Below are 11,863 nucleotides of genomic sequence, written 5' to 3' on the forward strand. Positions count from 1 at the left end.
AGAGGGGGCACTACAGAAACCCTGTAAGAGACAATGAAGTAACCTGTTCCCAGCGGTGCCTTCCTCCTAGCCCCTGCCAAGAAGCTGGCCTGCTTTTCTGAGGTCTTCTGCTGTTACTGAAATGTGTAGTACTCTGCCTAGAGTGATAGGAGGATTTTAACTGTGTGAAAGCAGTGCCCTTTAACAATCTTACCTGCTCTGCAACAACTTGTGCTGCCAAGTGCTCTGGGTTGTGGCTGTGTTGCAATTTTTAACCTGGTTGCTGGTCAGTTTTGCTGGGGATGCTCCTAGTTATTATTTAAGAGTAGGTATGTGAGTTCCCCCTTTCTATGGCCAAAGCTTCCAATGCCTTTTTCCAAGCAGTCCATGCCTCACAAATAACTTGTAATTGTAGACCAAATATTTTCATCACTGTTCCCCGAATACTTGAAACTGTGTATGAGAGCAAGCTTGATTAGAGTAGAACACACTGTTCTTAAGCAGGGGTAGGCATTGATTTTTATATACTGGCATTATGGTTTTAGGCTGTATAAAAACTTGATGGAAAATAACAATGTTTTGTTTGCTTTTTTGACAGCTTCTAATAGCAATTCTGTGAGACCTCCAGCAATGTATTTAGTACTGAAATTATTCTGTTCGCTGTGCGTGGTGTCAACATGTAATTGTGGTGGGGGCAGGCTAATGAAAGAGTGGAGGTAAATCCAGCCCATTCTTCTCAGGGAAAAGGTGCTGTAGTACCTCCATCACATATCTGTCAATGGCTTATATTAAGTGATTTTTTCACTAAGCAAGAAGGGGTAACACAGAACCAACATTGCAGGGCCATTTTAATAAATGGTCCCCCTATTTTAACCTTTGCCTATCCCAAAAAAAGTAGGGACCGTGTTTTATTTACTGACTGAAAAGTGGAGATCTTTTTCAATGAAATAGTGAGATTGAGTTCACCCTCAGCAACTTTGCAGAGGACACGAAGTCAGGTGGTGCAATTGACACAACAGAAGGACCTGGACAGGGGGTTGGAACTATATGATCTTTAAGGTCCCTTCCAACCCAAACCATTCTATGATTCTATGACTTTGTCAGCAGTGATTCTGAGTGCTGTCTTACAGGAGAAACTGTAATCTCAGCCAGAAGCACTGCTGTTGGCTGGTGTTGTATTCCTCTTTCAGCAAGTGCAAAATAGATCACTGCTGCCCAAAGCTGAAGCCGATCGCAGCTCCCCGAACTTCCTTGTTTAAAGCACATAAAGCAGAGTTCACCAAGACTGTGTATTCTTGTACTTGGCCCACTGTGGTTGTTCTGCATGTTCACAGCAGAATTTCCATAATTAGAGAAATGCAGGGAAGAGGTTTGGAGGCTTTCTGTCTCTTTGGAGATGTTTTCTGTGCACAAAAATGCCCTCAAGAAGATGGGGTAGCTAAATGCTATACAATTAGGGAGGCTCATCTGTCTGCAGAGAGCAACCCTCCAACATGCCAAAAGAAAAGGAAAGGCACAATGGCTTCTGCCATTACCAAACATAAAATCAATGCTACGTTAAAGCTTTCAGGTCTGGTAGCACAGAGCGAGCTGGGCTTCATCCCACAGTCCCAGCATATGAGGAAGAGAAATGTTTTGTCTTGCATTCCTGATGCAGAGGGGAAATTTAAAATGGTATGTTCTCTCCCTTGCTGTTTTCAGCCTCTGCCTGCTTTTGTGTGGCCACCTCAGAAGTAAACTTGAGCCATTCTGTCACGTGGCTTCTTTCAGCTTGCTGCTAACAGTGTAAAGTGACACTGTGCCACCCTGTGTCTGGTAGGAAAATATCTGCTCATCTAAAATACCTTTGCAACAGAGAAGGCTAGCAAGGACATAAAGAAAAACAGTCAAAGATTGTGACAATAAACGAATTTTAATTTAAGTCCACATAATCATGAGTTAGTTTGCTGATTCCTGTCCATTTGGGAGCACAGGTTCTTGTACTCCTCTGGACTGACTGAGTACTGTGAAAGAACTTCCAGAAATCGTTCGAGTGGACAGAGACCTGCTTTACAGCCTTTCACCACTTGCTCCTGCAAGGCAAAGACACAAAATCACAGCTATTGTGCACTGCCAAAGCCCTTTTTTGCTGCATGGTGAAACCAAAAGCCCAAGGTTTGTAGGCGGGACTTCCCATGGGATCTCACCTCTCCACGGTAAGACACACGCACAAACCATTCCTTGGAGTGCCGGTGCTGATACAGTTCCAGGATCACATCTGCAGCATAAGGTGGCCACTTGTGATCAAAGGTGCCCAGTGCCAGCAGGAGAGGAATAAGAGTAGAGTCATGAGAAGCATAGAGGAAGAGCTTCCTGGAAAAGAAAAGGGAAAAACAAAACCAGACCTAGAATGTCAGCTGTGTTCCTCCATGGATAGGCAGTAGCACTCATGCTTTTTCCAGCAGGTGAGCACTCCTTTTTATCCCACACATGCAATATCTTTCTGAACCGGTTTTTCACACTGACATCAAGTTAGAATTTATAACTATCAGAGGAAGAGGTCTGTGCTGTACCGGGCCTTTTCAGCTGGATTTGAGGGATTTATTGCTGCTTTAATGTTCTTCTGCAAGGTATTGAACAGGAGGCCAATATTCATCTGAAGAACTTCTCTAGAAAAGAAGCAGAAATTAATTTAGTGGTTTAAAAAACGCCTGAGAACCTCCTTTTCTCTTATGATTTGATAACCTGCACTGAATGTAGCTAAGAACTATTAAATACAATTAATATGGCCAGTTTTTAGTTCAGCTGTTGTGTAGTCACCACTCTAATGTGATTGCAGACTGGGAGGGGAGAGGTGTTAACAAGCAGTCTCATGAGGTGTGGCCATGTAAATGAAAATCTAGAAACTCTGATTGTTCTCTGGGCTGTTTTGTTTCCCAATATGATTTCTGAGTGCATGGGTTTCAGCTAGGGAAGAAGACTGCTGCAAAACAGCAGCTGAAGTGGTTGGGGTCTTTGGTGAGGAGGGGCAGGGTTCAAGAAAGTGATGGCTTTATTTTAAAATTAGTTTTTATCCTTTTACTGAATAAAGAGATGATCTTCATACAGTATCTGGTGGGAAGAAACCCCCTCTACCTAATGAATACTTCAGTGGAAATGGAAGATGAGTGTGACTAACTCTGCTGGGTGTTGTGGGAATAGGGTAAATGAGTCTTTCATTACCTGAGATCTCTAATCCCTAGTAAAGAAAAGACAGCCCTATACCACCACCTGAGAAGAACTGGTGAATGTGGCAGCTGCAAACGAATCTGAAAGGAAAATGACTGCTAGGCTAGCAACTCAGCCAGCCTTTACATACAAGTGTGGAGGAGGTAATTAGCTGCACGTAGCAGCAGATTCTCTTTGCAAGTAGTTACACGTGTGCAGGACCTGGCATCACCTTTTCCGCTAGCACCAGCACTTCTCAGCCGAGCTGTGCAGGTGCCATCCCTGGGATAAACTTCCCAGGCTGGAATTTGGACTGTACTTGTGCAATTGCAAGGGCAGCCTCAGGGCTTGGGCTGGAAGTATCTCTTCTGCTTTTGCCACTGGTTCACTGAAACCCCTGTGGCAACTGAAGCCTTCACTGCCCACCTCAGCGGCTTACTGCTACTCCTGTGAGACCACCCTGTTCATGAGGATCAACAAAACGGGGCAAACCCACATCCTGGTCTCCTCAGTGTGCACTCCTTTTTCCTAGCTCATGGTATTGACTCCAGGCACTGAACTTTACACTGAGATGGCTGAGGCACAAACCTCATGAGTGGGCTCTGGTGGAGGACAGCAGCAGATGGGAAAGCACTTCTGTCTGCTGAAGTAAGCTGGTGTAGCACATCCACCCTGGGTAAGACAGCCCCTGAAGCCAGAGGCTTTCACACAGGCAATCACCTGGAACTGTCTTCCAGAAGGAAAAGCATGGAGTCAACAGATCGGCGCTCCACTGTCTGCTGGAAGCTCTTCAGCACAGGGCAGCTTGGCAAATTGTGCACCTGGAAGGAGATGTAGCAGCGTGGTAGGGTCTGACCCTTTCTGAACCCAGCCTGAAGACACATGGATGGCTGCCCACAGAAAACAGCTGCTCATGTCACACCATTTGTACTACAGCATTGTACTGTGACATTCATGTGAGGATTTTTAGGATGGTTTTAAACACACAGACTTGCTCTGTGTACCAAAAGGATGGCTGTATGTTCTTTGGGATGCAGTTCTATGGGGAGGGTAACACATTGAGCCATTCAGCCGACAGACAGACCAGTTATCATTAGCTCCAGCAAAAAGGGGATGCTAAGGTGGGGTACAAATGTGCCCAACTTCCTTCCAGTAGCAGAAGCAGTCTGGCTCACAGGTAGCTTGCTGGAACTGGGATTAAGATGACTGTTAGGTGCTGAGTGCCAAAATAGGGAAAGCACTTTGTAATGGGTAAGCAAGGCCCAACACCTCTCTTAGCTCTACGTTACACTTGAAAGAAATACTGGATTTCAAGGTAAGAACAAAAATACTGGAGATAAGTCTTTATCCATCATACAGCAAGGCTGACCTCATGTCTTGCTTTTTCAAAAGGCCATGCTATTTCTATGAACATTCTGGGTTGCATAGAAAGGTACTGAGTACACATTAGTATTTATGGGTGTTGGCACTCTGTGACTTCCTCCATGTGCGTGGTAAGGGGATGTTTCTTTCTGAGACAGTGCAACAGAACGGCTCAGCTCACCTGCTCAGCAAAAATGTTATCGAGGAGGACTAAAAAATCCACAGACTCATCACCATCAATACCTATCCTCTTCTTAATTTTTTTCAAGTCATCAGAGATACCTGGCTGACGCATAGCATTCCGCATCCTATCCCTGTAAAGGAATTAAGAAAACCAAAAATTTTTCACACACCAGGCTTTCTGTCTTTTGTTTTTCTCATGACCCAGCCCAGTTGTCCCACATCAGTGTGGGGCAGAAGAGAAGCACTGCAGTATACTGAGGAATTCCTGATGTTGGGAGTCTGAGCTGCAGAAAGGACAGACACAGTATCCAGATCTCAAGGATCAAGCTGGCTCTCTGCTCTAACAGAGGCAGGAGGAAAAATTAGGGTGAGATGTGAACACCCCAAAAGTGGTTCCCATAAGCAAGGGCTGTGTATCAGCTAACAGATCTGGTCATACTGGAACAGTACAGGTCTATGTCTTCAGGGAGTAGCCTTTAACTGCCTCATGAAAGAAGAAAGGGTGGCAGCTTTGAACTGATTGCTATATGGTGTGGGAAAAGGGAAACACCTAGCTACTCGTTTGTAGCTTAAATCCACCTTTTGCTTTGTTAGAAGCCATTTGCATCTTTATGCTGCTTTAAATTTTATTTTAAAAAATTTAGCTGAGAATATTCATGCTAGCCATGTACTTCCTAGGTAGCCTGCAAGCTGAGGCAGTGCTTACTGCAGCTCAAAGTCTACCCTGACATGGTCACAAAAGGTGCAGTTGGTGGGCAGAGGGGGACAGGGAGCAGAAGACCCTTTTTGGACAGGTGACATAACTCAAGGAGGCTGAATATGCTCCTTCTAGGGGGCTGTCACCTCACCACTGTCTAGACCAATCATTTGCCTGCAGAGTCGAGCACTACACAGTGAGCTTTTCCAAGTGAATTCTGACAACTCTTGAATTTTGGACAAAAATCCAGCCAAACTAATATATCTGCCTCTCTTTTCCATTTTCCACCCTGTGCCCAAACCTGGCACAGGCATTTCAGAGTACTTGACTCTGCAAACATGAGTGTTCTATGTAGGATGTTCCTTATTTTATTTCATTAGTCTTCATTAAATGTGCCAAGGCTGAGTATATTTCAGTTTCTTCTGAAAGGTATGAATGTGACAGGAATGTTGAAATAACCCCCAAACCAGAAGCTGAATATAAAAAGAAGGCCCAATATGTTCACACTTGAAAGGCTTGTTAAGGGATGTAGATGACATTAATTCTGCCCTGCAGCAATGCCACAGACTAGCTGTACATTAGCTAGTAGTGAGTGTTTGCTAGACACAGACTAAATTAAATTCGTCTTTCAAGGAAAAGTCTCTATTTTATTTTCTTCTGCTGCCACTGCCTAGTGTATAATTCCACTTACCAAGTATTTAATACAAGTAGCTAACCATTTCCAGAGAACAGTAAGTGGCAGGGGAAGAAATTGGGAAATGGGAAGAAAATGTGCTGTTGTAAATTACTACTGCTGAAATGAAACAGCAGTGAAATCATACAGGGAGATATTGCTGGCAATTACCTGGTCAAGCATTTCAGGCGCTGGCAGTTGTAGTAATTGGGGTAGAGCATTTCAGAGCTTGCTTCATCAGTGACAATGACAACAGATCCTGTGGAACAAGAAGGAAGTTTCTGTGCTCAGTAGTGCATCTGTGTTTCTTTAGACTGCTTTAATCACTCCCACAGTCTTTGTGCTCAAGTCCAGTGTTATCAACTACCAATTCCCCCCGAGCTATCACCTGCAGCACAAGCCACTGTACTTGTTTCTGTGCATTTATTTTCATGGGGATGCCTGCTGTGCACCTTGTAAAGCTTCCTAGCTGTGTGTTCATTTTTCTTAGGGTTTGTATGTGCCAAAAATTAGTCTGTGTGTCATGAAGTGTAAGGAGCTCTGGCAAGTCCCTTCTACTTGTTTGTAGAACTGAATATGGAAGGAGAAGATGTGAGATCTTTAAAATGCAAGCATATTTTTGGAACATACAAGTAGTTACCAACTGCAGGACACAGGTGAAAGTTACTCCAGACACTGAATTCATACCCAAGATACTTGGGTTTCTCTGAGAAACCTTTTTCAGATGTGTGAGCTTTTTGCCTTCTTGATTCTGAAGAGGGTTAACATTAACCTCCTCAGCAAGTCTGAAAGAGCAGCGGAAAGATACACAAAGAGAGGGAACAAGTGACAAGCTGGTAAAGAATCTGCAGGACCAGAAGAAGTGGGGAAGGGGGTCAAGTGCAAAGAACCAGGGAAGAAGTAACAACTAGGAGCCGGTGAGAGTTAGGATCTGGAAGCTGTGTGCATCTAGGGAAGACTGAGTAAGGACAGGCACTATTCCGAAGTCTCCCCAACCTTCTTTCTGCTGTTGGTACAGCCCAGCTAGCAGGCACCGTGTGGACTCCAGATTCCGGAAAATATTAGTGGAACGGACGCTGAAAGAGAGAAGGCAGTTTGTGAGGTAGCACTTTCTCCTTCATGTTACCATGGCTGCAGCTGGGGAGGTCTTGCTGGAGCTGAGGGTTCTGCCTCCATCCACTGTGGCTTTGGAAAGCTGTGGTGGGACTCATCTTTTGTCACTATAGATATCTAAGGTAGACACCTGTAATCTGAACTGCTCATCAGAGATAGTGGAGATAACAAACTGGCACTTCTCTGGTGTGATTTTTTTCTCTGAAGCCAGATGCTCTCAGCATTATTGATGTGAGCAGCAGGGGTTGCTTCATCTCACTGAACTTCAGCTGTTTACAGTGAGTTAAAGTGTGCTCCAGAAATGCCTGTTTCTCTTTGCTCACCACAGAAGTGCATAGCAGCACTGCCAATGGCTCAGCCTAGGTGAGATGAATCTGTCCCTGGCATCGCTCTCAGGACTGCTGGGCAATTGGATGCTTTGTTTCACGAGTGAGTTCTAGTGCCAGGCTGAGCAAAGATGAAGGCCCAGAAGCCAGGCAGAAGGGTATGCTAGTCAGTTTCCCTAGCACAAGGCTACTTGTGACAGGGCAGGAAGAAAGGGAAGGTCCAGGAGGGACCTGAGAGACTCACAGGACCTCAGCAGGCTTAAATGTTGGTGAAAGAAACTTGGCTTCTTCCACAAAGCTTCTCCTCAGCCTTTCCCCCAGGGCGAATGTCTGCTCCATCCCCACTGTAGTCAGCTGTCCTGCGACTACACCACCCTGAGAGCAAAGAAAAGGAGAGGGCTCCAGTGGACCATGGAAATAAAAAAGTCTACAGAGGAATGAGGAACCCACCAGGAAATACAGCCTCACCTTGAACACAGTCTTTTTGTATTCCTCATCCAAGGGTGAGTGGGGTTGGGGTCCTCCATTTAGGTCTGTCACCACGTAATCAAACTTAGTCTTAGCAGGTACATCTAAAAGAGTGGGATGCCATTCCACCTGTTTCAAAACAAACAAACAAACAAGTGTTTCAGCAGAAAACTTTCAAGGGCATTAAACCAAGGACTTTTAAGAGCATTAAACTAAAGCTGGAGTATTACACCATGCTGCCTTGCCAACAACACAACACGAAGACAGAGATCTCTTCACACAGCTCATAGAGAAATGAGAACAGTGCTGCTCCCTGGATTTTCAGATCTGATGTGCAGGAAATGCAGTATTTGCTTTCCTCCCCTTACAGAAGAAGAATCTGTAGGAAATCACAATTGCTACTCTTTGTTACACACCAAAAAGCTGCTGTAGGAAACTACCTTAGCTAACCCCTGCTGGCTCCCCAGGCCCCCTCGGTTGAGCTGGGGAGCCAGATCACACACGGTAACAGCGAGGCAGGAGCCATATGTTAGCTGAGCACCAGCTGCGAGGTGCTGAGCAAAGTCTTGGCCTTGGTGCAAAGTCCATGGGCACAGCAGCCCCAGGATGCCCATCCCTGCATCCTACCTCTGAGGGCTCCCTGCAGTTGCAGCAATTGTTCCCTTTGCTGTCACCTGTCCCACTATTGTGTTATTGCCGTTCTACTTTACAGAATCACAGAATTAATTAGGTTAGAAAAGACCTCTGAGATCATGGAGTCCAGCCTGTGACTGAACACCACCGTGTCACCCAGACCACAGTGCCATGCCCAGTCTTTCCTTAAACACCTCCGAGCAGCCCATTCCAATGTCTAATCACCCCTTCTGTAAAGAAGTTCCTCTGAATGTCCAACCTCAACCTCCCGTGGCACAAATTAAAGGATGTATCCTCTCATCCTGCCACTTGTTCCCTGGGAGAAAACCCTGACCCCCACCTGGCTACAAGCCCCTTTCAAGAAGTTGTAGACGAGTGATAAGGTCACCCCTGAGCCTTTTTTCCAGACGAAACGCCCCCAGCTCCCTCAGCGGCTTCTCCTAACACTTGTGCTCCAGATCCTTCCCCAGGTCCGTGACCTTTCTCTGAGCTCACTCCACCCCTCAATGCCCTTCCTGAATTGAGGGACCCAGAACTGGACAGGGATGATCCCTGCCCTGGTCCTGCTGGCCACATTATTGCTGATCCAGGCCAGGATGCCACTGGCGTCCTTGGCCACCCGGGCTCACATTCAGTCGCTGTCGACCAGCACCCCCAGGCCTTTTTCCACTGGGCAGCTTTTTCCACTACCACCCAAGCCCGTAGGCGGCATGGGGTGCAAGCTCCCAAATTCCCTCGCTTTCCCCTCGGGAATTACTCTCGGTTTCGCCTCGGGAAGGAGCATAAACGCCAAACCATCAGGCTGCCGGCAGCAAGGCAGGAGCACAGTCTGCTCTGCCGCCGGCTCGGGGTCGGGGCACAGCCCCGCAGCGCCCCTGCCCCGTCCCGTCCCGTGCTCACCGGCGCTACCCCGGGCAGCGGCCGCAGCGGGGTGCGCGCCCCGTGCCGGTACACGACCTGCACCAGCCTCAGCTCCAGCTCCCGGTGCCGCCCGCCCTCGCCGTCATCCCGCCCGGCCGCGGCCGCCCGTCGCCGCTGCGTCCAGGCGGCCAGGCCGCCCAGCAGCCACAGCCGAGCCCCCCAGCCCATGGCGGCCCCGGCGGCCCGGCTGCACCGCGGGGAGCGGCGGGAAGCGCAGGCCCGGACTGGAGCCCCGGCCGGAGCCGGGCAGCGGCGGGGGCCCAGCAGGAACTGCGGCTCCCGGCGGGCGCCGCGCAGGGAACCGGGCGGCGCTGGGCGGGACCGGCGGTGCCCCCGCCCTGATGGGGCACGGCCGCCACCCGGGCCCTGCGGCGCTCCTGTGCCGCTGCTCGCCAGCTTTAGCCCTTTTCCCTGGGCGACTCACCGGGCACCAGTGTGCGCAATAACCCCGTGTAGCGTTCCAGGCTTGGGGAAGAGTGGCTGGAAGGCGGCCCACTGGAAAAGGACGGGGGCGCTGGTCACAGCGGATGAACTGAGCTGGGTGTGCCTGGGTAGCCAAGGAGGCCAGTGGCATCCTGGCCTGGAGCAGCAATAATGTGGCCAGCAGGGGCAGGGCAGGGATTGTCCCCCTGTGCTCGGCACTGATGAGGCCACACCTCGAATGCGGTGTCCAGTTTTGGGCCCCTCACTTCAAAAAAGGCACTGAGGTGGTGGACCGAGTCCAGAGAAGGGAAGGATCTGGAGCACAGGTCCGATGAGAAGCCAGTGAGGGAGCTGGGGGTGTTCAGCCTGGGGAACAGGAGGCTCAGGGGGGACCTTATTGCCCTTTACAACTCCCTGAAAGGAGCCAGGTGAGGTTTGGCCTCATCTCCCAGGGAACCACTGACAGGACAAGGGGACACGGCCTCAAGTTGTGCCGGGGATGTTCAGGTGGGACATTTAGCGGGATTTCTTCACAGAAAGGCCGATTAGATATTGGAATGAGCTGCCGTCCCCGTCATGAGTCACCGTCCCCGGAGGTGTGCAGGGAGCAGGGCAAGGGTGAAGGAGAAAGAGGACAGAGAGGATGGTGACCTGAACAAAGGCCAGAGGGAGGAGCCACTGCAGGTGGTGAGAGGTTGGCACAGACACCAGGACGTGCAGAGGGGGGATTTTGGTGATCTCCTCGTGTCTCTCAAAGCCCTGCAGTTCTGAAAGGGTTACCTCAGTTTTCTGAGCTTAGAGTATGGGAAACATAGAGGCACAACAAGAGCAGGGAGAGAAGGGGAAAAAATATTTTAGAAGCCAAGAAAATAACAAATGAAGAAATCATAACATGAAGAAATCAAGCCTAAATCTTGTGTTGCAAGAGAGCAAGGGGTCAAGAATGCTGAGGGGAGAGGGAACAGGAAAAAGTAGTTAAGAGGGGGAGGGAGGGAAGGTGGAAGAGAGATAGAGGTGATGTGATAGAAGTGAGCAGGGAGAGAGGCTCACAGTGAATTGATTTGTATTTCCATTCAAATGTTACCTTGGAAGAAAACCCTGGTTCCTGTGAAGTTGTGAAGACTGGGACTGCAGGGTCCCTCCTGGGTGGCCCTGGCTGCTGCCAAGCAGCATTGCTGGTGAGATGTATTTTAGAATACACCACGCCACAGCAGGTGCGTGCAATTAGAGGAGAGATCTCCAAAATAGCAGGCGGCTGTCAATTTTTAAGCAAATGGTGTTGCCCTATTTTTTTTCTTCGTCCAACTGTGTAGAAATTTATTCTAAGATGCACCATCTTTACAGAAACATTTTCAAAGGACCTGTTATTTTTACCCTTCTGTTGCTTTTTGTGACCAGACGAGGAGCAGAAGGCTAATCCAATGGCCACCAGGGGTAAGTTTTTTTCCACTGAAGGAAAGTAATGAGCTCTAATGAACTCAGGAAACTTTCCACTCTGAAAGCAGAGGGCAGATTTCCTCCTGGTTGGAATTGAACCAAATTGCAATGATTGCTGTCTTTGCGAAATATTACCATTGCTATCATTTGCCTTTTACAGGGCTTCAAAAATGTGTCACACCTCAGAACACTCTGGCTTGATAAGTTTGCATTTACATCCTCCTTTTTTTGAAGAGGAAACTGAGTCATGGTGAGTTTTGTAGTTTGACCAAGTCACACAGTTGTTGTGTGGCTGATACATTGATAAGGTGTGAGGCCAATTATAACAATTAGATTTTTTTGTTCTGCAACGTGGATTGAAATTAAATAGTGCTTTAAAAATACCCGCAAAAGAAAAAAATTAACCTAATGAGTTTGTGTGTTTTATTGTTTTTTTGGACTAAGTGAACACCTTGTCCCTGA

At 47.9% G+C, this 11,863-nt stretch overlaps 1 protein-coding gene across 2 annotated transcripts; it reads right to left on the minus strand.

Annotated features, from left to right (window-relative positions):
- Positions 1-1,872: 1,872 nt before the first annotated feature.
- Positions 1,873-9,792, minus strand: ACP6 (acid phosphatase 6, lysophosphatidic). Of its 2 annotated transcripts, XM_082277720.1 has the most exons (10): positions 9,521-9,792; positions 7,988-8,116; positions 7,764-7,894; positions 7,077-7,156; positions 6,252-6,339; positions 4,709-4,841; positions 3,886-3,986; positions 2,532-2,627; positions 2,166-2,331; positions 1,873-2,051 (listed from the first exon to the last, which is right to left on the minus strand). In XM_082277720.1, exons 1-10 carry the CDS (start codon positions 9,707-9,709, stop codon positions 1,911-1,913), a joined length of 1,254 nt encoding a protein of 417 aa, XP_082133846.1. In that variant the 5' UTR covers positions 9,710-9,792; the 3' UTR covers positions 1,873-1,910. The 2 variants fall into 2 exon arrangements, with proteins under 2 accessions (XP_082133846.1, XP_082133847.1); XM_082277721.1 differs by lacking the exons at positions 7,077-7,156; positions 7,988-8,116; positions 9,521-9,792 and having other exon boundaries at positions 7,764-7,889.
- Between the last annotated feature and the right edge of the window lie 2,071 nt (positions 9,793-11,863).

The sequence above is a fragment of the Coloeus monedula genome, assembly GCF_965178545.1.
Source record: "Coloeus monedula genome assembly, chromosome: 3".
NCBI classification, from domain to species: Eukaryota; Metazoa; Chordata; class Aves; order Passeriformes; family Corvidae; genus Coloeus; species Coloeus monedula.

Excerpts from the sequence above, each read along its gene's own strand:
- ACP6 (XM_082277720.1), bottom strand. The coding sequence starts at position 9,709 with ATGGGCTGGGGGGCTCGGCTGTGGCTGCTGGGCGGCCTGGCCGCCTGG. Across the intron at positions 7,895-7,987 it reads ACAAAAAGACTGTGTTCAAG|GGTGGTGTAGTCGCAGGACA; the intron begins GTGAGGCTGTAT and ends CTTTGCTCTCAG. Across the intron at positions 2,052-2,165 it reads GTGTGTCTTACCGTGGAGAG|GAGCAAGTGGTGAAAGGCTG; the intron begins GTGAGATCCCAT and ends TTTGCCTTGCAG.